We start from the raw sequence: 26976 nt of genomic DNA, 5'->3' as shown, positions 1-26976 counted from the left end.
AGGGCTCTGGCTGTAGGTGGTTTAACATGTAAAGTGCTCTGGCTGTAGGTGGTTTAACATGTAAAGGGCTCTGGCTGTAGGTGGTTTAACATGTAAAGGGCTTTGGCTGTAGGTGGCTTAACATGTAAAGGGCTTTGGCTGTAGGTGGCTTAACATGTAAAGGGCTTTGGCTGTAGGTGGTTTAACATGTAAAGGGCTTTGGCTGTAGGTGGTTTAACATGTAAAGGGCTCTGGCTGTAGGTGGTTTAACATGTAAAAGGCTCTGGCTGTAGGTGGCTTAACATGTAAAGGGCTCTGGCTGTAGGTGGTTTAACATGTAAAGGGCTTTGGCTGTAGGTGGTTTAACATGTAAAGGGCTTTGGCTGTAGGTGGTTTAACATGTAAAGGGCTCTGGCTGTAGGTGGTTTAACATGTAAAGGGCTTTGGCTGTAGGTGGCTTAACATGTAAAGGGCTTTGGCTGTAGGTGGCTTAACATGTAAAGGGCTCTGGCTGTAGGTGGTTTAACATGTAAAGGGCTCTGGCTGTAGGTGGTTTAACATGTAAAGGGCTCTGGCTGTAGGTGGCTTAACATGTAAAGGGCGTTGGCTGTAGGTGGTTTAACATGTAAAGGGCTCTGGCTGTAGGTGGTTTAACATGTAAAGTGCTCTGGCTGTAGGTGGTTTAACATGTAAAGGGCTTTGGCTGTAGGTGGTTTAACATGTAAAGGGCTCTGGCTGTAGGTGGTTTAACATGTAAAGGGCTTTGGCTGTAGGTGGTTTAACATGTAAAGGGCTCTGGCTGTAGGTGGTTTAACATGTCAAGGGCTTTGGCTGTAGGTGGTTTAACATGTAAAGGGCTCTGGCTGTAGGTGGTTTAACATGTAAAGGGCTCTGGCTGTAGGTGGTTTAACATGTAAAGGGCTCTGGCTGTAGGTGGTTTAACATGTAAAGGGCTCTGGCTGTAGGTGGTTTAACATGTAAAGGGCTCTGGCTGTAGGTGGTTTAACATGTAAAGGGCTCTGGCTGTAGGTGGTTTAACATGTAAAGGGCTCTGGCTGTAGGTGGTTTAACATGTAAAGGGCTTTGGCTGTAGGTGGTTTAACATGTAAAGGGCTCTGGCTGTAGGTGGTTTAACATGTAAAGGGCTCTGGCTGTAGGTGGTTTAACATGTAAAGGGCTTTGGCTGTAGGTGGTTTAACATGTAAAGGGCTTTGGCTGTAGGTGGTTTAACATGTAAAGGGCTCTGGCTGTAGGTGGTTTAACATGTAAAGTGCTCTGGCTGTAGGTGGTTTAACATGTAAAGGGCTCTGGCTGTAGGTGGTTTAACATGTAAAGGGCTTTGGCTGTAGGTGGCTTAACATGTAAAGGGCTTTGGCTGTAGGTGGCTTAACATGTAAAGGGCTTTGGCTGTAGGTGCATGCATTTGCTAAATGAGTTCATGTGAATGAACGGTAGCTACTAGCTAGTCACGTAGTGGTAATTAGATTGGATGAAAGCAAGGCCTTGCGGTACCCACCCCTCCCCCACGGTCATAAAGAAAGGCCCTAGTCAAGCCTCATGCAGCTGCCCCTCTAGACCCCCCATTTGGGGAGAATAGAGGTTGTGTGTCTGTGTGTGTGTGTGTGTGTGTGTGTGTGTGTGTGTGTGTGTGTGTGTGTGTGTGTGTGTGTGTGTGTGTGTGTGTGTGTGTGTGTGTGTGTGTGTGTGTGTGTGTGTGTGTGTGTGTGTGTGTGTGTGTGTGTGTGTGTCTGTGTGTGTCTCTGTGTGTGTCTGTGTGTGTGTGTGTGTGTCTGTGTCTGTGTCTGTGTCTGTGTCTGTGTCTGTGTGCGTCTGTCTGTGTGCGTCTGTGTGTGCGTCTGTGTCTGTGTGTGTGTGTCTGTGTGTCTGTGTGTGTGTGTATGTGTGTCTCTGTGTGTCTGTGTGCTGCAATACAGCAACTTTTTGGGCGACCTGACAAAATTCACATAGAAATATGAGTTATAGATCTGTCATTCTTATTGAAAGAAAGTCTAAGAAGCGGTAGATCTGTGTTATTTCTATGCTTCTTGTTTTTAAGTGTCGTTTTTTGCGTCTTTTACTTTCAGTTTTGTACACCAGCTTCAAACAGCTGGAAATACAATATTTTGGATTATGGAAAATACATGTCACAGCAGTTTAGATGGTACAATGATTCTCTACACTCTACTTGCTTGTTTTGTCACATAAACTGAAATTAGGCACACTATTAGAGGAAATGGAGAAGCGATTTTTGCATAGTGCATCTTGAAAGGGTGAATCATATGAAACAATGTGCTCGTTGAGGAGAACTGATGGAGACGATGATTATGATGTTATTAGTGTGGTAATTGGCAAGACTGGTTATCAGCAGTAGTACAGCTTCTGCAAACACTTTTACAACCACCTTGCTAATACGTATGCATGTACCAGGGTTGGAGGCAATTCCTTTCCAATTCAGTCAAGTCAGGAAGTTAACAAATTCCAAATCCATATAAGGTAGTATACTGTCCTTATGTCTTTAGTATAGTAGTATAATGTAGTAGTATACTGTCCTTATGTCCTTAGTCTAGTAGTATAATGTAGTATACTGTCCTTATGTCTTTAGTATAGTAGTATAGGGGTGTGGGAGAGAGAGAGGTGAAGAGAGCACAGGGCCAGTGTGGGAGAGGTGAAGAGAGCACAGGGCCAGTGTGGGAGAGGTGAAGAGAGCACATGGCCAGTGTGGGAGAGGTGAAGAGAGCACAGTGTCCGTGTGGGAGAGGTGAAGAGAGCACATGGCCAGTGTGGGAGAGGTGAAGAGAGCACAGTGTCCGTGTGGGAGAGGTGAAGAGAGCACATGGCCAGTGTGGGAGAGGTGAAGAGAGCACATGGCCAGTGTGGGAGAGGTGAAGAGAGCACAGTGTCCGTGTGGGAGAGGTGAAGAGAGCACAGGGCCAGTGTGGGAGAGGTGAAGAGAGCACAGTGTCCGTGTGGGAGAGGTGAAGAGAGCACATGGCCAGTGTGGGAGAGGTGAAGAGAGCACAGTGTCCGTGTGGGAGAGGTGAAGAGAGCACAGGGCCAGTGTGGGAGAGGTGAAGAGAGCACAGTGTCGGTGTGGGAGAGGTGAAGAGAGCACATGGCCAGTGTGGGAGAGGTGAAGAGAGCACAGTGTCCGTGTGGGAGAGGTGAAGAGAGCACAGTGTCGGTGTGGGAGAGGTGAAGAGAGCACAGTGTCCGTGTGGGAGAGGTGAAGAGAGCACAGTGTCCGTGTGGGAGAGGTGAAGAGAGCACAGTGTCCGTGTGGGAGAGGTGAAGAGAGCACAGTGTCCGTGTGGGAGAGGTGAAGAGAGCACAGTGTCCGTGTGGGAGAGGTGAAGAGAGCACAGTGTCCGTGTGGGAGAGGTGAAGAGAGCACAGTGTCCGTGTGGGAGAGGTGAAGAGAGCACAGTGTCCGTGTGGGAGAGGTGAAGAGAGCACAGTGTCCGTGTGGGAGAGGTGAAGAGAGCACAGTGTCCGTGTGGGAGAGGTGAAGAGAGCACAGTGTCCGTGTGGGAGAGGTGAAGAGAGCACAGTGTCCGTGTGGGAGAGGTGAAGAGAGCACAGTGTCCGTGTGGGAGAGGTGAAGAGAGCACAGGGCCAGTGTGGGAGAGGTGAAGAGAGCACAGGGCCAGTGTGGGAGAGGTGAAGAGAGCACAGTGTCCGTGTGGGAGAGGTGAAGAGAGCACAGTGTCCGTGTGGGAGAGGTGAAGAGAGCACATGGCCCGTGTGGGAGAGGTGAAGAGAGCACAGTGTCCGTGTGGGAGAGGTGAAGAGAGCACAGGGCCAGTGTGGGAGAGGTGAATAGAGCACAGTGTCCGTGTGGGAGAGGTGAAGAGAGCACAGTGTCGGTGTGGGAGAGGTGAAGAGAGCACAGTGTCCGTGTGGGAGAGGTGAAGAGAGCACAGTGTCCGTGTGGGAGAGGTGAAGAGAGCACAGTGTCCGTGTGGGAGAGGTGAAGAGAGCACAGTGTCCGTGTGGGAGAGGTGAAGAGAGCACAGTGTCCGTGTGGGAGAGGTGAAGAGAGCACAGTGTCCGTGTGGGAGAGGTGAAGAGAGCACAGTGTCCGTGTGGAAGAGGTGAAGAGAGCACAGGGCCAGTGTGGGAGAGGTGAAGAGAGCACAGGGCCAGTGTGGGAGAGGTGAAGAGAGCACAGTGTCCGTGTGGGAGAGGTGAAGAGAGCACAGTGTCCGTGTGGGAGAGGTGAAGAGAGCACATGGCCCGTGTGGGAGAGGTGAAGAGAGCACAGTGTCCGTGTGGGAGAGGTGAAGAGAGCACAGGGCCAGTGTGGGAGAGGTGAATAGAGCACAGTGTCCGTGTGGGAGAGGTGAAGAGAGCACAGTGTCCGTGTGGGAGAGGTGAAGAGAGCACAGTGCCAGTGTGGGAGAGGTGAAGAGAGCACAGTGTCCGTGTGGGAGAGGTGAAGAGAGCACAGGGCCAGTGTGGGAGAGGTGAAGAGAGCACAGGGCCAGTGTGGGAGAGGTGAAGAGAGCACAGGGCCAGTGTGGGAGAGGTGAAGAGAGCACAGGGCCAGTGTGGGAGAGGTGAAGAGAGCACAGGGCCAGTGTGGGAGAGGTGAAGAGAGCACAGTGTCCGTGTGGGAGAGGTGAAGAGAGCACAGGGCCAGTGTGGGAGAGGTGAAGAGAGCACAGGGCCAGTGTGGGAGAGGTGAAGAGAGCACAGGGCCAGTGTGGGAGAGGTGAAGAGAGCACAGGGCCAGTGTGGGAGAGGTGAAGAGAGCACAGGGCCAGTGTGGGAGAGGTGAAGAGAGCACAGGGCCAGTGTGGGAGAGGTGAAGAGAGCACAGGGCCAGTGTGGGAGAGGTGAAGAGAGCACAGTGTCCGTGTGGGAGAGGTGAAGAGAGCACAGTGTCCGTGTGGGAGAGGTGAAGAGAGCACAGTGTCCGTGTGGGAGAGGTGAAGAGAGCACAGTGTCAGTGTGGGAGAGGTGAAGAGAGCACAGTGTCCGTGTGGGAGAGGTGACGAGAGCACATGGCCAGTGTGGGAGAGATGAAGAGAGCACAGTGTCAGTGTGGGAGAGGTGAAGAGAGCACATGGCCAGTGTGGGAGTGCCGCTCATTCCTCCACTGACTCACACACAGCTCCCATTTTCTCTTTTTAGGTCTGCTAACAATGTCCTTGTCAAACTTCCTTTACATATTGCTTCCGCTCCATATTAAATGCGGTAAACTGTTGACCGGGAGCCATTTTGGAAAGAATGTCCTCTAAAACAGTTCAGAAGCATATTTAATAATGTTACATAGCCTAACTCCTATAACATAAATGTCAATGATATAGCAAAATGCATATAAACATATTTCCTATAGTCTAGCAGCCTATACATTGTTTCAATATAGAGCTAAAACTAAAACAATGTACCAATATAGTCATTCTACACAGTCTGAGACTTCCAAAAGGCTTTGACAAATACAAAACACAAATATGATCCGAACATGAACAAAATGCACTAATATTAGCCTGAAACTGATAGACAGACTAGCAAACAGCTCTTTGCCAAAAAAACAGACTGGAAGCAGACGTTTGGAGAAGCACATTATACCGTATTGATATCATATTGTCCTGAAAACGGCTATGGACATTATTGACGGTAATCTCCTTGGCAAAGATCCTTAAATATCACTCAGTAGCAGTGCACCAAAACCCTTTCATTACAGGAAATGGTGGTCTGAGACTGACGGAGGCTGTAAAAAATACATTATTATTATTATTTTTAAACACAATATTACAATTGAGGATTTACTCACTTATGTAACTAGATGTGGGTGAAGAGTATCCACGGTTGGTTGCCATGTGCAACCAGACTTTGACGGACAGCCTTGTAAAACCTGCGTGTCATAAACGTGACACCTGTCCTCGACATGCGTGATAGCTAATGTGGATCCATTACGCCTATGTGTACTTTGTGTGTACTTCGTGTGTACTTTGTGTGTATAAAGTAGCACATCAGCAGCTAGAGTACTGTGTAAGGGCTGTGTCATACATAAAACGTCTTACATAAAGTCTACAGTGCACTACTGTAAGCTACTGTGCATTACAGCAAGCTAGATCGACCCTATGTCCTGTCTTACACCTAAATGCAATCCTATGTCTTGTCCTACACCTATATACGACCCAATGTCCTGTTCCAAACCTATATACAACCCTATGTCCTGTCTAACACCTAAATACGACCATATGTCCTGTACTACACCTACAGTATATGTATTCTATACAGATATATCCCTAGGTTACCTACCTATATGTATTCTATATATATATATATATACATAAATTGGATGCAGTCTATCACAGTGCCATCCGTTTTGTCACCAAAGCCCCATATACTACCCACCACTGCGACCTGTATGCTCTCGTTAGCTGGCCCTCGCTTCATACTCGTCGCCAAACCCACTGGCTCCAGGTCATCTACAAGACCCTGCTAGGTAAAGTCCCGCCTTATCTCTGCTCGCTGGTCACCATAGCAGCACCCACCCGTAGCACGCGTTCCAGCAGGTATCTCTCACTTGTCACCTCCAAAGCCAAGTCCTCCTTTGGTCGCCTCTCCTTCCAGTTCTCTGCTGCCAATGACTGGAACATATATATATATAATATATATATATATATATATAATAATATATATAATATATATATATATATATCATAAATATATGTAACTCACTAGCTTTAAGCACCAGCTGTCAGAGCAGCTCACAGATCACTGCACCTGTACACAGCCCATCTATAAATAGCCCAAACAACTACCTCTTCCACTACTGTATTTATTTATTTATTTATGTTGCTCCTTTGCACCCCAGCATTTCTACTTTGCACACTCATCTACTGTCAAATCTACCATTCCAGTGTTTTAATTGCTATATTGTATTTACTTCGCCACCACGGCCTATTTATTGCCTTTACCTCCCTTATCTCACCTCATTTGCTCACATTGTATATAGACTTATTTTTCTCCTGTATTATTGACTGTATGTTTATTTTACTCCATGTGTAACTCTGTGTTGTTGTATGTGTCGAACTGCTCTGCTTTATCTTGGCCAGGTCGCAGTTGTAAATGAGAGCTTCTTCTCAACTTGCCTACCTGGTTAAATAAAGGTGATATAAAAAAATATATATATACATATAGCTTGCATACCTATATGTATTCTATACAGATATACATCTAGTTTACGTACAGTATATGTATTCTATACAGATATACATCTAGCTTACGTACATATATGTATTCTATACAGATATACATCTAGTTTACGTAGCTATATGTATATATGTATTCTATACAGATCTACATCTAGCTTATGTACCTATATGTATATATGTATTCTATACAGATCTACATCTAGTTTACGTACAGTATATGTATTCTATACAGATATACATCTAGCTTACGTACCTATATGTATATATGTATTCTATACAGATCTACATCTAGTTTACGTACAGTATATGTATTCTATACAGATATACATCTAGCTTACGTACCTATATGTATATATGTATTCTATACAGATATACATCTATCTGGGGTACCTATATGTATTCTATACAGATCTACATCTAGTTTACGTACAGTATATGTATTCTATACAGATATACATCTAGCTTACGTACCTATATGTATTCTATACAGATATACATCTAGCTTACGTACCTATATGTATATATGTATTCTATACAGATCTACATCTAGTTTACGTACAGTATATGTATTCTATACAGATATACATCTAGCTTACGTACCTATATGTATATATGTATTCTATACAGATCTACATCTAGTTTACGTACAGTATATGTATTCTATACAGATATACATCTAGCTTACATACCTATATGTATTCTATACAGATATACATACTGTACATATACAGCCCATAATATATATATACTACCCATTAGCGAGCGAGAGAGAGTGACCATTTCAACTCAGAGACACACAAACACACACTGTAAAAGTATAATTTTTCTTCCTGACAATCCACAACAATCCTCCTTTTGTTTTGAGCTACGTAATAATCAGGGGAGAGAGAGAAGGCGGGAGAAAGGAGAGCCTTGTTGTTAGCTACATCTGCTAAATTACATACACACCACACTCCCCCTGGAGCAAAAACACACCACCACTCCCCCTGGAGCAAATACACACCACACTCCCCCTGGAGCAAATACACACCACCACTCCCCCTGGAGCAAATACACACCACCACTCCCCCTGGAGCAAAAACACACCACCACTCCCCCTGGAGCAAATACACACCACACTCCCCCTGGAGCAAATACACACCACACTCCCCCTGGAGCAAAAACACACCTCCACTCCCCCTGGAGCAAATACACACCACACTCCCCCTGGAGCAAATACACACCACCACTCCCCCTGGAGCAAAAACACACCACACTCCCCCTGGAGCAAAAACACACCACCACTCCCCCTGGAGCAAAAACACACCACCACTCCCCCTGGAGCAAAAACACACCACCACTCCCCCTGGAGCAAATACACACCACACTCCCCCTGGAGCAAAAACACACCTCCACTCCCCCTGGAGCAAAAACACACCTCCACTCCCCCTGGAGCAAAAACACACCACCACTCCCCCTGGAGCAAATACACACCACACTCCCCCTGGAGCAAATACACACCACACTCCCCCTGGAGCAAAAACACACCTCCACTCCCCCTGGAGCAAAAACACACCTCCACTCCCCCTGGAGCAAATACACACCACACTCCCCCTGGAGCAAAAACACACCACCACTCCCCCTGGAGCAAAAACACACCACCACTCCCCCTGGAGCAAAAACACACCACACTCCCCCTGGAGCAAAAACACACCACCACTCCCCCTGGAGCAAAAACACACCACCACTCCCCCTGGAGCAAAAACACACCACCACTCCCCCTGGAGCAAAAACACACCACCACTCCCCCTGGAGCAAAAACACACCACCACTCCCCCTGGAGCAAAAACACACCACCACTCCCCCTGGAGCAAATACACACCACACTCCCCCTGGAGCAAATACACACCACACTCCCCCTGGAGCAAAAACACACCACCACTCCCCCTGGAGCAAAAACACACCTCCACTCCCCCTGGAGCAAAAACACACCACCACTCCCCCTGGAGCAAAAACACACCACACTCCCCCTAGAGCAAATACACACCACACTCCCCCTGGAGCAAAAACACACCACCACTCCCCCTGGAGCAAAAACACACCACCACTCCCCCTGGAGCAAAAACACACCTCCACACCCCCTGGAGCAAAAACACACCACCACTCCTGGAGCAAAAACAAATATTATGCCAACACTAACCCACACCCAACCCCCCTTTTGCCCAAAGCCCGGTATTTGGGTGCTGGATGCACTTAACCAGCCGATGAGAATCGTTATTAGTGCCTGGGCTAATTATCTTGTTTGAAGGAGGAAGAGGAGGAAGAGGGGAGGGGGGTGAATTACAGATAGGGAGTATATTCACCCCCTTTACACAGAACAATACGCAATGACAAATCACTCCCACAAGAGTACCAGTCATACCAACAAATCTCTGTTCTACCAGAGATGGCAGAATCACATAGGTAGCCATAGACATTGAGTGCAGTCAGAACAGGCATGACAAACAGGTTGCTTCACAAAACACAAAAACACCACAACAACCAATCTGAATAGGGCTGCTTGTTTCTCATCAAACGGTAACATTTCTCACGTACCGTCATCCTTTACAGGATGCATTTAGTCCTCCTTTAAAAGAGCCGTCGGCTGGGTTACAAAGAGCCCTAATCTGGATGTCGTGGTTCCTTTGTGCCTCGGCTGGCGGACGGTGATGAGAGTGCTCTCCCCTCTCCCCAGCAGCACTGACTACCACAGCCAGGTAGGCATACACACACACTGGCGGCGCATACACACACACACACCCTCTCTCTCTCTCTCTCTCTCACACACACACACAGTGCCGCACTCCCTAACAGGGTCCAGACCCTTCAAGGAGACTGCCAACAAGACACCAGGCCAGAGCCCAGACTGTAACGTAATTGCAGGATACAAGCCAGAAAAAGCCACTATCAGATAGCGACCAAAGACTAGCAGGAAGCATGCATCCACAGTGTATAGACACTGCCTGCCTGCAACACATGAGAGGATGAGCTAGCTAGTAGCTATAAACACAGCAGTTATGGAGGCAGAGCACGCACACACACACACACACAAACACACACACAGACAGACAGAGATTACATCCAGGCTAAAATCCAGAGAAGGATAGTGCCGTCAAATCTATTGTCCGTGGTGGATAGATGGATAGATGGATAGAGGGATGGATGGAGGGATGGATGCTCACCGGTGTCCTTCCTCTTATTCTTTCTGGCTCCTTCAGCACATACTCCTGGCTGGTCGGGTCGGGAAGGAAACGTAGCTACATCCCCTCCTCTCTCTCCCCGATGCCTCTCTTCTTCTCCCGGCGATTTATTTAATTATTTTCTCCCTCTCTCTCTGACTGCCTCCCCTCCTACCTCCCTCTCTCTCTCTCCTTCTCTCCTTCTCCCTGTAGCACGGTTGCTACAGCTGTCAGTGTTGCCCTCGCTCTTTTTTTGTGGCTATTTAATTCCCCCCGTTTCTCTCTCTCGCTGGTGCCTCTCCTCCTCTGTTTCTCTCTCTGATGCCTCTCCTCCTGTTTATCTCTCTCTGATGCCTCTCCTCTGTTTCTCTCTCTCTCTGATGCCTCTCCTCTGCTTCTCTCTCTCTCTGATGTCTCTCCTCTGTTTCTCTCTCTCTCTGATGCCTCTCCTCCTCTGTTTCTCTCTCTCTCTGATGCCTCTCCTCCTGTTTATCTCTCTCTCTGATGTCTCTCCTCTGTTTCTCTCTCTCTCTGATGCCTCTCCTCCTCTGTTTCTCTCTCTCTCTGATGCCTCTCCTCCTGTTTATCTCTCTCTGATGCCTCTCCTCCTATGTTTCTCTCTCTGATGCCTCTCCTCTGTTTCTCTCTCTCTCTGATGTCTCTCCTCTGTTTATCTCTCTCTCTGATGCCTCTCCTCCTCTGTTTCTCTCTCTCTCTGATGCCTCTCCTCCTGTATCTCTCTCTCTGATGCCTCTCCTCTGCTTCTCTCTCTCTCTGATGCCTCTCCTCTGTTTCTCTTTCTCTGATGCCTCTCCTCTGTTTCTCTCTCTGATGCCTCTCCTCCTCTGTTTCTCTCGCTGATGCCTCTCCTCTGTTTCTCTCTGATGCCTCTCCTCCTGTTTATCTCTCTCTCTGATGCCTCTCCTCCTCTGTTTCTCTCTGATGCTTCTCCTCCTCTGTTTCTCTCTGATGCCTCTCCTCCTCTGTTTCTCTCTCTGATGCCTCTCCTCCTCTGTTTCTCTCGCTGATGCCTCTCCTCTGTTTCTCTCTGATGCCTCTCCTCCTGTTTATCTCTCTCTCTGATGCCTCTCCTCTTCTGTTTCTCTCTCTCTCTGATGCCTCTCCTCTGTTTCTCTCTGATGCCTCTCCTCCTCTGTTTCTCTCTCTCTCTGATGCCTCTCCTCCTCTTTCTATCTGGTGCCTCTCCTCCTCTGTTTCTCTCTCTCTCTGATGCCTCTCCTCCTCTGTTTCTCTCTCTCTGATGCCTCTCCTCCTCTGTTTCTCTCGCTGATGCCTCTCCTCCTCTGTTTCTCTCGCTGATGCCTCTCCTCTGTTTCTCTCTGATGCCTCTCCTCCTGTTTATCTCTCTCTCTGATGCCTCTCCTCCTCTGTTTCTCTCTCTCTCTGATGCCTTTCCTCTGTTTCTCTCTGATGCCTCTCCTCCTGTTTATCTCTCTCTCTGATGCCTCTCCTCCTCTGTTTCTCTCTCTCTCTGATGCCTCTCCTCTGTTTCTCTCTGATGCCTCTCCTCCTCTTTCTATCTGGTGCCTCTCCTCCTCTGTTTCTCTCTCTCTCTGATGCCTCTCCTCCTCTGTTTCTCTCTCTCTCTGATGCCTCTCCTCCTCTGTTTCTCTCTGATGCCTCTCCTCTGTTTCTCTCTGATGCCTCTCCTCTTCTGTTTCTCTCTCTCTCTGATGCCTCTCTGTTTCTCTCTGATGCCTCTCCTCCTCTTTCTATCTGGTGCCTCTCCTCCTCTGTTTCTCTCTCTCTCTCTGATGCCTCTCCTCCTCTGTTTCTCTCTCGCTCTCTGATTCCTCTCCTCTGCTTCTCTCTCGCTGACGCCTCTCCTCTGTTTCTCTCTCGCTCTCTGATGCCTCTCCTCTGTTTCTCTCTCTCTCTCTCTGATGCCTCTCCTCCTCTGTATCTCTCTCTCTGATGCCTCTCCTCTGTATCTCTCTCTGATGCCTCTCCTCTGTATCTCTCTCTGATGCCTCTCCTCTGTATCTCTCGCTGATGCCTCTCCTCTGTTTCTCTCTGATGCCTCTCCTCCTGTTTATCTCTCTCTCTGATGCCTCTCCTCCCCTGTTTCTCTCTCTCTCTGATGCCTCTCCTCTGTTTCTCTCTGATGCCTCTCCTCCTGTTTATCTCTCTCTCTGATGCCTCTCCTCCTCTGTTTCTCTCTCTCTCTGATGCCTCTCCTCTGTTTCTCTCTGATGCCTCTCCTCCTCTTTCTATCTGGTGCCTCTCCTCCTCTGTTTCTCTCTCTCTCTGATGCCTCTCCTCCTCTGTTTCTCTCTCTCTCTGATGCCTCTCCTCCTCTGTTTCTCTCTGATGCCTCTCCTCTGTTTCTCTCTGATGCCTCTCCTCCTCTGTTTCTCTCTCTCTCTGATGCCTCTCTGTTTCTCTCTGATGCCTCTCCTCCTCTTTCTATCTGGTGCCTCTCCTCCTCTGTTTCTCTCTCTCTCTGATGCCTCTCCTCCTCTGTTTCTCTCTCGCTCTCTGATTCCTCTCCTCTGCTTCTCTCTCGCTGATGCCTCTCCTCTGTTTCTCTCTCGCTCTCTGATGCCTCTCCTCTGTTTCTCTCTCTCTCTCTGATGCCTCTCCTCCTCTGTATCTCTCTCTCTGATGCCTCTCCTCTGTATCTCTCTCTGATGCCTCTCCTCTGTATCTCTCTCTGATGCCTCTCCTCTGTATCTCTCTCTGATGCCTCTCCTCCTCTGTATCTCTCTCTGATGCCTCTCCTCCTCTGTATCTCTCTCTGATGCCTCTCCTCCTCTGTTTCTCTCTCTGATGCCTCTCCTCCTGTTTCTCTCTCTCTGATGCCTCTCCTCTGTATCTCTATCTGATGTCGTGAACATAAAGAACCAATATTTTACGGTACAGTGATCTCTCTTTCCACCTCTATCCCTGTCTCTCTATCATTCTCTCTCTCTACGACATCTCCTCCTGATGTCGCCAGGCATGGGGGTAACCGCGCTCGGCCCCGGAGAGGCAGTGGTACACAGCGGAGGCTGTTGGGAAAACACGACATGGATCGATGCTGAGCGGTGGAAGAGGAGGTGGTGGTGAGGGGACCGCTGAAGAGCCCGGTGCAGCCTCCGCCTGAGTGCATCCGGGCTTTCAACCCCCTCCGCCCTCCTCCCACACAGAGGGGGCTCTTTTCACTCTCAGGGCCGAGCAGAGTCCTCAACTAACGGCTCACACAATGAGCCTGACATGGCCGGATCAGTAAGCCAGCTAGCGAGCTCCGTTTAGAGGGAGATTAAACATTGTCTGTTGTTGTGAGCTGTGTGTTTTGATGAGGTCTGTGAGGAGACAAGCTAGCATAGCCTGTACTGTGCAGTACAGTAAGGTCAGTACGGGGAGAACTGCTATATCAAAGCCGGCGAACGCAGGCCTATGCAGCGAACTAATCTCTCTAACTTTACCTTTTTATACTTAGAATTGTTCTAGTTTATAATTCATCTGAAGCTGCCATCTGCCAATCAATAGTCTCCAATGAGCACAATGCTTTGCCAGTTAGGTGAGTTCTAATTCTGTACCATCCTGTCTAGTGAGTATGGTTAGTGTGAAAAACATGTCTAACACAGCGAGTACACCTACATTATGTTTGTATTGTGCTTTTGGAGCACAGCGGTAAAAGGCTTACAGTAAATACATGCTAACACGCTACAGTCAGTGTGTGAGGTCGTCCACAAATTGACAGGGGAAGAGATACATATCTAGATTGGTTTCCTAACCTAGAAACAAAACGTTTTATCACATTCGTTAATAAACAACATCCACCTTAATGCATATTCATATCAGTCTTTGAAGAACCAGAAGCATCCGAATTCTGAAAGACAGTGGCCATGCTCACATATTTAAAGAGATGAACCAAGATGGTTGACAAACAGAGTCTGGTTTGAATTTGCAGTTTCAAAAATAAACTGTAATGAAGAGCTCTAGTATTTCGGAACAAATTCCCAACGGTGGAAAAGCCCACCCAGACAGGGCACTTAATCGCATTCATTAAACATTTCTGATGACCTCACTTCCTCCTCTTCCTACTAGTCATTGAGACATCTCCATACAGCAACAGATAAATGACAGACACCCTGTATATGACAGACACCCTGTATATAACAGACACCCTGCCTTACACTCAAATACTCCTGACTAACCCCCTTTATATCACACAACAAATAACAATTGTTCAAGTACTCTACCTATGAACCCTTTCTAATATATTACTATAATCTCATCATGATCCTGAGTTTTCAGCCGGTTTGAGTCTGTAGAAAAATAACCACATTTAAAAATATCATATTTTGAGTGATAATAAACCATTATAAAAGGCTTAAACATGCTTAAGACAACTCCTTATACCTCATTATACACTGGGTGGTTCGAGCCCTGAATGCTGATTGGCTGAAAGCTGTGGTATATCAGACCGTATACCATGGGTATGACAACAACAACAAAAAACTTTTACTGTTCTAATTACATTGGTAACCAGTTTATAATAGATATAAGGCACCTCATGGCTAAGGGCTGTATCCAGGCACTCCGAGTTGCGGCCATATACCACACCCCCTCGGGCCTTATTGCTTAATTATACTCATTATAGAGTGGTGAGGAGGAAGAGTAGGAGCTCCATGGACCCTTCCTGTCCAGACGTAATTTAGCCATTCATTGTAGTCATTGCACTCTGTAGAGTTGCTAGTTTCTCTAGTTTTCTCGTGTCAATTAACTTGTGACATTCCTGGATTACTCACTATATTAAATAAAGTCTGATTTAATCACCAAATATGATAGTCAGTTTAAAAAAAGGTTCAGGGTACAAGACAGTGTACATACAGTATCTGGCTGTTTTGGTAAAATCACTAGATATCCCATCGAGCCAGGCAGGAAGAGGCTGCCCAGTTCCAAGACCAGTCATCAATTCATAAGGCAGATTGTAGTTCTTATGCCCTGACATAAGGAGCTGGCGGCGAAAACGTTGATGAAACAATTTAGAGAGGGAAACGAATAAATCAGATGACTCATATTTAAGGACAGTGAATCGATATACAGTACAATCCTGAAATCAGATGACTCATATTTAAGGACAGTGAGTCGATATACAGTACAATCCTGAAATCAGATGACTCATATTTAAGGACAGTGAATCGATATACAGTACAATCCTGAAATCAGATGACTCATATTTAAGGACAGTGAATCGATATACAGTACAATCCTGAAACCAGATGACTCATATTTAAGGACAGTGAATCGATATACAGTACAATCCTGAAACCAGATGACTCATATTTAAGGACAGTGAATCGATATACAGTACAATCCTGAAACCAGATGACTCATATTTAAGGACAGTGAATCGATATACAGTACAATCCTGAAATCAGATGACTCCTATTTAAGAACAGTGAATCGATATACAGTACAATCCTGAAATCAGATGACTCATATTTAAGGACAGTGAATCGATATACAGTACAATCCTGAAATCAGATGCACCTGTCAATAGTAGAACAAGGCTCAAAACAAAATGAATGGTGAAGTCTCCTCCGGACATGGTAGACACTTCCTCCTCCTCACCGTTCTATTCCTGTTGGTTTGAAGTCTTTCTCTATTATGTAGTTAACCTCCATTGTCTTCCAAGAGATGCTGCATATTTTTCACACTGCTAGTCTTTGATCTGACATCATCACCAGGGCAACTACTCCCATACACTTCAGCTGCATGGCATGTTTGTCAAGGTGAAATGTTCAGATTAAAAATAGAACAGTACCTTATAGAACAAACAGAGATCTTGATTTCACAAGTCTGGTATGTCTATTCTCTATTGTAGTGACGTGTCGTTTTAACGTCACATGTTGAACATCCTTTTTCTGTCTGTTTATAACGCTGAACTGTTATGGACTATTGATTTCCTCCAAGCGCTCTCTCTTTCTCCAAGACAAAGGGTCATAAAAGTGGTCCTTCACACCTAGGTGTGGTCACAGAAATCAGAATGAAGAGAATGGACTTGGAAGCTGGCAATTGACTGGTAAACTCATGGGTAAACTCGCAAAGGCTGCCTGATAATGTGATGCAATCATTCCCTTGGTATTTTGGAATGTTCTATCAACTGATAGACCCAGTCGGTTTTAGATAGAACATCGTGGCCCTGCCCGACTATGAGGAAAATAATATGTCGTTACCTAGGTTACCCCATTGGCTCACAGCAAATACCCGGCCTTTTTTCCCAAACACAATTTTCTTTTTGTCTGCTTTTTTTAGTCAATTTACTACATTTAAGCAAAGAACAACATTGCCTGCTCCTGAGTGTTCTCACTACTTAGAAAAACATACTATTGTAGTGCTTCCCTCATGCCGCTTTCCATGACGATGCTAGCAGCTTTGATGCTAGCAGCCACGTGAGTGAGTGAGTGCTAGCTACTGACCGGAACATTAAGCTAGCCAAGACCAACAACACAAACAAACGTACTAAACAGCTCCAAGTAGTGAGTGGGGTTACAAATGGACTATACTAAACAAGTTAAACATCATACCTGTGATGAAATGTTTCCACACACATAGTTACGTGTAGCCTACTTGGACACCGGATCCCCACATTTCCCACCCTCCCACGTTGAATAGCCTGAAGCCACAGGACTCTTCCCGCAGGCTCTACTTCCCTACGTGGGAGCATTGGCAACCACAGGTTGGGATTTGTGACCTGGTTACATGTACATTCAACAACACAGCAGCTTTTTGGCATGTTTTTTTTCTTCTTCTGTATATAACAAAAATATAAACAACGAAGTTGGCTCTTTTACACTGGGGGTCAATGGGAAAGAATGTTTATTTTTCCCAATTTGCCGTGGTAATGAATAATTTTAATTCAGATGATGCTAACTGATGTGGCTCATGCAACTGTAATGTCAGTTGTGTTGATTCAGCAACTCTCAGCACAAATTGAAGGGTACACTTCCTGATTTTACTTCCTGGCATGGGTACACTCAAAATGGCTGCCAGTCCACCCATTATGCCATCAATGACTTGAATGGAGATGCCCTTTCTATTCACTCCTATTTCTATGGGTGTGATACCATGTGACCTCACAGGACTACAAAAGGACTCTGCTGTCTCCACCCACACTCTTAACCACACTGTGACACCCAGGTGGACACTCCCTCAGACACTGTGACACCCAGGTGGACACTCCCTCAGACACTGTGACACCCAGGTGGACACGCCCTCAGACACGCCCTCAGACACTGTGACACCCAGGTGGACACGCCCTCAGACACGCTCTCAGACACTGTGACACCCAGGTGGACACGCCCTCAGACACTGTGACACCCAGGTGGACACTCCCTCAGACACTGTGACACCCAGGTGGATACGCCCTCAGACACTGTGACACCCAGGTGGACACGCCCTCAGACACTGTGACACCCAGGTGGACACTCCCTCAGACACTGTGACACCCAGGTGGACACGCCCTCAGACACTGTGACACCCAGGTGGACACTCCCTCAGACACTGTGACACCCAGGTGGACACTCCCTCAGACACTGTGACACCCAGGTGGACACGCCCTCAGACACTGTGACACCCAGGTGGACACGCCCTCAGACACTGTGACACCCAGGTGGACACGCCCTCAGACACTGTGACACCCAGGTGGACACGCCCTCAGACACTGTGACACCCAGGTGGACACGCCCTCAGACACTGTGACACCCAGGTGGACACTCCCTCAGACACTGTGACACCCAGGTGGACACTCCCTCAGACACTGTGACACCCAGGTGGACACGCCCTCAGACACTGTGACACCCAGGTGGACACTCCCTCAGACACTGTGACACCCAGAAGACTGCAAGAAAATAATGAAAGACAACTATGAATATCCAGAGACATGTCAAATCAAAATCTTGGGACATAGACGGACTAATGATAGAATGATTGCAGAGGAGGGGAAAGGAGGAGGAGCAGAAAAGAGAGTAGAGAAGAGGAGGTGAAAGGAAAGATGAGGTATAGAGAGAGGGGGGGGTGAGTGTAGACAGACTGAGGCCTGACTGACCGTGCAGGTGATCAGCATGTCCCTACACACAGGAGAAATAATATTAATATTATTCAAATCACAAAGACTTTCAAATTTATGAATATTATTAAAATGACAGACTCTTTGACATTGATTAATATTATTCAAATCACACAGACTCGTTCACTTTGCAACACATCAGGGTTAGTGCAAATGGAAATACACCCAATTGGATTCAGTCGAGAAGCTTGAACAAATTAAAATGCAGCCCAAGCCAGACATGCATTGACTACAGTCAGAGAGTATTTCCTTAAGACAACGCTTGAGGTACCGGTCCAGTGGTGGATCAGCGTTAGTTGTGTGGACTAAATATCTTGTAAAAATGGAATTACAACAAACCACTACAGACATCCATCCATCACGTGACTACCATTTGAATGTGATAAACAGACCTAGGAAGGATGAATTACTACACAATATGATTTTATCAACTGTGCACGGCTACAGGTTGAACTGTGCAGATGAACATTTGGACTTTCTTTAGCGGGAGGAAGCGGAATGATCCATGGCAGTGACAGCCTGGTGGCAAATACCATGCCACATACAAGCTGCTGCACACTGTGTGTGTCCGTCTGAATCCTGAAACTAGGTCCTGCCCTACAGGATGCCAGGTTGTGTGAGATGCCACTCCAGGCAAGCACAAGTCAACCAACCAGTCAGTCACTCTCATTCAGATATCACTCTAGTCTTTCATCACTGCTCCAGGGATGGGCATGAGAACTCCAGTACTACAGTACTCCAACGGACATCAAAACTCAATCTTTAACCAGAGATAATGCAAGGAAAATACCGTAAAACTATTTGGTGGAATGTGCTTTGTGGTTTGTCCCACCGAAAACAAATGTGATGTTGTACAAATGTAATCGTTTTGAAGACAAGGTTAATTTGCTTTGACTCCAGTGTTCCATAGTCCTACATGTTGACTCCAGTGTTCCATAGTCCTACATGTTGACTCCAGTGTTCCATAGTCCTACATGTTGACTCCATGTGTTCCATAGTCCTACATGTTGACTCCAGTGTTCCATAGTCCTACATGTTGACTCCAGTGTTCCATAGTCCTACATGTTGACTCCAGTGTTCCATAGTCCTACATGTTGACTCCATGTGTTCCATAGTCCTACATGTTGACTCCAGTGTTCCATAGTCCTACATGTTGACTCCAGTGTTCCATAGTCCTACATGTTGACTCCAGTGTTCCATAGTCCTACATGTTGACTCCAGTGTTCCATAGTCCTACATGTTGACTCCAGTGTTCCATAGTCCTACATGTTGACTCCAGTGTTCCATAGTCCTACATGTTGACTCCAGTGTTCCATAGTCCTACATGTTGACTCCAGTGTTCCATAGTCCTACATGTTGACTCCAGTGTTCCATAGTCCTACATGTTGACTCCAGTGTTCCATAGTCCTACATGTTGACTCCAGTGTTCCATAGTCCTACATGTTGACTCCAGTGTTCCATAGTCCTACATGTTGACTCCAGTGTTCCATAGTCCTACATGTTGACTCCAGTGTTCCATAGTCCTACACTTTGACTCCAGTGTTTCATAGTCCTACACGTTGACTCCAGTGTTCCATAGTCCTACACTTTGACTCCAGTGTTTCATAGTCCTACATGTTGACTCCAGTGTTCCATAGGCCTACACTTTGACTCCAGTGTTTCATAGTCCTACATGTTGACTCCAGTGTTCCATAGGCCTACACTTTGACTCCAGTGTTTCATAGTCCTACATGTTGACTCCAGTGTTCCATAGGCCTACAGTGCATGTGCGTTTTGCACTCATACAAGCCAGAGGCAAGAGACAAGGCTACTCTTCTCACAACTCACATCTGCATGCTACAAAACACCAGCTAGACAGCTACTCTGTTAGAGCAGAGAGAAAGAAATGGAGGCAACTTGGTCAAGTCATTCTTATTCATTGACTAAAAGAAACGTCAGCCTTGTTTTGCGGAATAATTCAGTTCCCTCATGCAGTTAAACAAGTGTGTCTCACTATTTGTTAGCATTTTAAGTGAAATTTAAAAGGCTAGACGCAAAATCAACAAGCTATTAGCAAACAGCTAATGCAAATAGCTAACAGCTACAAACAATTATGCAAAATAGGCAACCGGTGTGTAGTAGTTAGCCTGATGAAACCAGCCTGATAGCTGCGTTCCCTATTCTGTTTAGAAGTTAAATGTGATCAGGCTGGTCCCACCAAGCTATCAAGTAGTAGGATATTTCCATGAAATATCAGAGGCACAGCATATACAGAAAAGGTTGGCTGCATTGATGAGACGGCGAGCCTAATTGGGAGTGAATTGCAAATCCAACTCACATTCATTGGCATGTGGTGAGCAAACCATTCATTATAATGCAGGTTTCTCGGCTATTGATGTGGACATGGACACCCGTGATTGCTCCTTGTTTGTGTCTCAAACCATGCCAGGTCTCAGCTGTTGACTACATCATGGTTGGTACCGCGGCCATCTGCCGGATTCAGAGTGGCTCTTTGTTGGCACAAAATGGCTACCTACCCTGCATCTCCAGGCCGGTGGCAGGCTACATTTTGATGGATAGGTTAATATCGTCATCAACACACAATAGCATCAACTGATGAACTGCATTTGTAATCCATTCCAAATCCATAGGCCTACATCCATCACTGAAAATGTTGGTTTCTTTTCATATTCAAATCTAAACAGTCATTTAAAATTATGAAAATTGAGATTACGCTTCTACATAAATGTATAGGTGACCTGGTGGGCACCCTTTGATATGGACATTGTTAACTGTAGTGTGTTCATTTTCAACATCACACCTCATTAGGCCAACCTAACCCCCTCCTGTCTGAATCTGCTACTGTTGACAACACACAAACCCAATTCAGAATATGGGCATTGACCAATGGGACAAATAGGCAGATATGTTCAGGATCACTTAAGCCAGACATAATTCAGTATTTATATTTCCAGAGGATCATTTTAGGGCAGCCAGTGGTGATATGGTTAGTATTCGACTGATCTCGGTTACCCAGAATGTATATTCTCGCGAAAGTTGTCACTTCCCGTTTAACTTCTGGGGGGAACGACATTAATAATTGGGATTTCCGTTGTGTGAAGGAAGCAAAGTGTCGGCCAGACCCCTGCCTTCAGCTCATTTCTCCGGTGTGTATGATCCGTGTGGATACATGTGTGACGCAGTACACATGGAAGAGTTCTGATGTTTTCAACATAACTATTTAGAATCTTAGCAGTGTCCATGTTTTCAACACAATTATTTAGAATCTTAGCAGTGTCCATGTTTTCAACACAATTATTTAGAATCTTAGCAGTGTCCATGTTTTCAACACAATTATTTAGAATCTTAGCAGTGTCCATTCCATCCCGTAGTTTAAGCCACTGCAATGGTTGTGCTTAAAAATGAAACGTCTTAACATGCTTGCCAACTGGCTATGGCAAAAGTTTAATATACTGTATAACCATTTAATTAATACAGCCACAGCATATGAAACCAAAACAAAGCCAATTCATTTAGCAGGTTAATGTTCTTTTTCAACCACTGTAAGTTCATAAGAGACAGTAGATACCCTGAGTGTACAAAACATTAGGAATAAATCGAATAAATTGTTTTATTTGTCACATACACATGGTTAGCAGATGTTAATGTGAGTGTAGCGAAATGCTTGTGCTTCTAGTTCCGACAATGCAGTAATAACCAACGAGTAATCTAACCTAACAATTTCACAACAGCTACCTTATACACACAAGTGTAAAGGGATGAAGAATATGTACATAAAGATATATGAATGAGTGATGGTACAGAACGGTATAGGCAAGATGCAGTAGATGGTATCGAGTACAGTATATACATATGAGATGAGTAATGTAGGGTATGTAAACATTATATTAAGTGGCATTGTTTAAAGTGGCTAGTGATACATGTATTACATAAAGATGGCAAGATGCAGTAGGTGGTATAGAGTACAGTATATACATATGAGAAGCGTAATGTAGGGTATGTAAACATTATATTAAGTGGCATTGTTTAAAGTGGCTAGTGATACATTTTTTACATGTTAAGACGTTTCATTTTTAAGCACAACCATTGCAGTGGCTTAATATGGGCAGCAGCCACTCAATGTTAGTGGTGGCTGTTTAACAGTCTGATGGCCTTGAGATAGAAGCTGTTTTTCAGTCTCTCGGTCCCTGCTTTGATGCACCTGTACTGACCTCGCCTTCTGGATGATAGCGGGGTGAACAGGCAGTGGCTCAGGTGGTTGTTGTCCTTGATGATCTTTATGGCCTTCCTGTGACATCAGGTGGTGTAGGTGTTCTGGAGGGCAGGTAGTTTGCCCCCGGTGATGCGTTGTGCAGACCTCACTACCCTCTGGAGAGCCTTATGGTTGTGGGCGGAGCAGTTGCCGTACCAGGCGGTGACAGCCCGACAGGATGCTCTCGATTGTGCATCTGTAAAAGTTTGTGAGTACTTTTGGTGACAAGCCGAATTTCTTCAGCCTCCTGAGGTTGAAGAGGTGCTGCTGCGCCTTCTTCACCACGCTGTCTGTGTGGGTGGACCAATTCAGTTTGTCTGTGATGTGTACGCCGAGGAACTTAAAACTTTCTACCCTCTCCACTACTGTCCCGTCGATGTGGATAGGGGGGTGCTCCCTCTGCTGTTTCCTGAAGTCCACGATCATCTCCTTTGTTTTGTTGACGTTGAGTGTGAGGTTATTTTCCTGACACCATACTCCGAGGGCCCTCACCTCCTCCCTGTAGGCCGTCTCGTCGTTGTTGGTAATCAAGCCTACCATTGTAGTGTCGTCTGCAAACTTGATGATTGAGTTGGAGGCGTGCATGGCCACGCAGTCTTGGGTGAAAAGGGAGTACAGGAGAGGGCTCTTTCCATAACATAGACTGATCAGGTGAAAGCTATGATCCCTTATTGATGTCAACTATTAGATGAAGGAGAGAAGACGGGTTAATGAAGGATTTTTAAGCCTTGAGATAATTGAGTTCTTCAAACCACCGTGTTCAGCAAGCGGTTGATAGGACTAGTAGTGGACGAAGTGCACACTGTTGTTCATTGGTAAGTCTACATTTCAGACAAACTCCTGGCTAGCCATTGCAGCTAGCTAGCTGTATCATCCATCCTACTTTACTATCAACTGGCTAGCTGTATCAGGCAGCTTTAGATGCGAGGGAAGAAAAATATATATATATAAACATACACTGAAAAAATATATAAAACGCAACATGCGACAATTTCAACAATTTTACTGAGTTAGGAAAGGAAATCAGTCAATTGAAATAAATTCATTAGGCCCTAATCTATGGATTTCACATGACTGGGCAGCCTTGTTTCAATACCAATATTTTGTTTGAACACAAGTACAACAACACACTAAAGTTGTCCAACATCCGTTTAGCTACTGTTAGTTCCAGCATTTCATTTATGAGCTTCAGGGTTGTTGCCACGACCATTGTAGAGGTATGTTTTAGGTTGGGTGTGGCAGCTACCGTTACTAAGGGCATGTGCAGGTAGGAAGCAGCTCTCTGGCACTTCTACAATATGCACTAGCCAGCAGAGCAGACCTGGTTTCTTACAGCTGCACTAGTCTGACAGGCTTCCTGTGTACATTAAGAAACTGCAGAGCCAGCGCGAGATATGTCTTGGAAAAAGGAACCTCAATCCAGAGATGAGGAACGCGCAGTACTCTGAATTGTTCCATTATCCCAACCTTTACATCGAGAAGATTGAACGACTGCTTACTTCAAAGCAGCATGCCAATGTTTGGTTAAATCACAGTATCTGGTGTTACAATCTGTAGCTAATTCAGAGCCTAATGCCTTGTAAGAACTTAATGAATAGGGTTGTGGGTACTTCTATATGTATCCATTACCCTATTGACCAATCATTGTAAAAATCAAATCAGAGTATATTTGTCACGTGCACAGGATACAGCAGGTATGAAGTGAAATACTTATATTTTTACATTTAGCAGACACTCTTATCCACAACAACTTACAGTAGGGAGTGCATAGATTTACATACTTTTTTCATTCTGGTCCCCCATGGGAATTGAACCCACAACCCTAGCGTTGCAAACACCAGGCTCTACAAACTGAACCACACGGGACTTTAATGGCATAACCATGTCCCATGTAAACACTTACCTTGGGACCACTCTTTAGCGTGACTTCATAGGCACTTCGATGTAACTACGTGAACATGTATCTGAGCATACTAAACATTAGGAACACCAGCATCCACTGGTTTACACTGCTTAGGGATTTCGACGCATGCCTCAGAGCTTGGGTATGAGCTCTTGGTATGATTCCAAAATGACTGCTGTGTTTTGTGCTACTTTGCATGAGGACGAAAAGGACCGTTTTCCAGAAAAACAAGTCAAAGGCACTTCAATCTTTTGTCTTGTCACTTCACCCTCTGAATAGCACACACACACAATTCATGTCTCAATTGTCTCAAGGCTGAAAAATCCTTTAACCGGTCTCCTCCCATTCATACACTGATTGAAGTGGATTTAACAAGTGACATCAGTAAGGGATCATAGCCTTCAACTGCATTCACCTGGTCAGTCTATGTCATGAAAAGAGCAGGTATTCTTAATGTTTTGTATACTCAATGTATAGTGTGCATCATCTCTTAGAAAAATGCTTAGGTTAGAGTCAAACGTCAGGAAAGTCAAAGCATTATCCTAGGCCTGAAAAGATTCCCAAAAGCCTGGCAGTGAGCGAGGTAGGAATGATTCACTATGACAAATCAAAGCCCATGGGAATCTCTAAGAGCAGGTAAAGACTCACTGCACGTCTCACTACTTAGACACCGTCTCAGACAGCTCCTCTGCACACGAGAGCCCACTGAGTTAAAGGGACAGTTCACCTGAAATCAAATACTTTTTTTATACCACAAAGGTGGTCTAGAGTCAAGCTGAACCCGTATACCAAACAATCTGTGGTTATAGTTCCTATATGCATTAGGAGACATCTACAGGCTACAAAACTGGAATTAAAGATAGTCACCATGTAAATAGATTACATGTGCCCCATCTTCCCTTTTAATTTTGACTTCAGTGTGAACTATCCCTTTAAGAAGAACTAATATGGCTGCTCATAATGGGTTGCTAGGCAACTGAAAGAATTAGGCTGTCAGCAAACGGACACTCAGCCCACGAGGCCACACAATATTACCTCCCCCACCCCTTTAAATATGTTTAGAATTGGGGAATTACAATGCATCCATAGAGCTCAGAAAGACGGCTGATGCAATTCAGAGTATTCAAATTCTACCTAAGTCAACTCCCCCACATTAGTACAGACTCAATCATATCCATTGCATAACTAGGCAGTGTCGAGCTGTAATCTTCAAACCTTGCACAGCACTTTCTAACTGTGCATGCACACTTCCTTATTCATGTTCATTTGCGGATTTGTAAGGTCGATGTTATACACAAAGTAAATACAATGGGCAAAAGAGAGGAATGTGTTTAAAAACACTCAAAGCGTTCAGTCATCAACAGAGAAATACACTACATGACCAAAAGTATGTGGACACCTGTTCGTCGAACATCTCATTCCAAAATCATGGTCATTAATATGGAGTTGGTCCCCCTTTGCTACTATAAGATCCTCCACTCTTCTGGGAAGGGTTTCCACTAGATGTTGGAACATTGTTGCGGGGACTTGCTTCGATTCAGCCACAAGAGCATTAGTGAAGTCGGGCACTGATGTTGCGGATGATTAGGCCTGGCTCGCAGTCTGCGTTCCAATTCATCCCAAAAGTGTTCGATGTGGTTGAGGTCAGGGCTCTGTGCAGGCCAGTCAAGTTCTTCCACACCGATCTCAACAAACAATTTCTGTATGGACCTCGCTTTGTGCACAGGGGCATTGTCATGCTGAAACAGGAAAGGGCCTTCCCCAAACAGTTGCCACAAAGTTGGAAGCACAGAATCACCTAGAATGTCATTGTATGCTGTAAAATTAAGATTTCCCTTCACTGGAACTAAGCAACCTGAACCATGGAAAAACAGCCCCAGGCCATTATTTCTCCTCCACCAAACTTTACAGTTGGCACTATGCATTGGGGCAGGTAGCATTCTCCTGGCATCCGCCAAACTCATATTCGTCCATCAGACTGCCAGATGGTTAAGCGTGATTGGTCACTCCAGAGAACTTATTTCCACTGCTCCAGAGTCGGCAAACTTTACACCACTCCAGCTGACGGTTGACATTGCGCATGGTGATCTTAGACCTGTGTGCTGCTGCTCGGCCATGGAAACCCATTTCATGACGCTCCCGACAAACAGTTATTGTGCCATCGTTGCTTCCAGAGGCAGTTTGGATCTCGGTAATGAGTGTTGCAACCGGGGACAGACACTTTTTACACGCTACATGCTTCAGCACTCAGCAGTCCCGTTCTGTGAGCTTGTGCGGCCTACCACTTCATGCCTGAGCCGTTGTTGCTCCTAGACATTTCCACTTCACAATAACAGCACTTAGTTGACAGGAGCAGCTTTAGCGGCGCAGAAATTTGACAAACTGACTTGTTGGAAAGT

The 26976-nt window shown here is 45.7% G+C and overlaps 1 protein-coding gene across 1 annotated transcript in view; it reads right to left on the bottom strand.

Annotated features, from left to right (window-relative positions):
- Nucleotides 1-9875, bottom strand: part of LOC139557821 (protein kinase C zeta type-like) — a 135554-nt gene extending 125679 nt beyond the window's left edge. The window contains exon 1 of the mRNA XM_071373043.1: nucleotides 9720-9875. Within this exon, the coding sequence (XP_071229144.1) occupies nucleotides 9720-9741 (22 nt within the window). The 5' untranslated portion in view covers nucleotides 9742-9875. The remainder of the gene's footprint in view (nucleotides 1-9719) is intronic.
- Between the last annotated feature and the right edge of the window lie 17101 nt (nucleotides 9876-26976).

The sequence above is a fragment of the Salvelinus alpinus genome, chromosome 28, assembly GCF_045679555.1.
Source record: "Salvelinus alpinus chromosome 28, SLU_Salpinus.1, whole genome shotgun sequence".
NCBI lineage: Eukaryota > Metazoa > Chordata > Actinopteri > Salmoniformes > Salmonidae > Salvelinus > Salvelinus alpinus.
The sequence above is the reverse complement of the archived record's forward strand: the minus strand, read 5'-3'. Positions and strand labels throughout refer to the sequence as shown.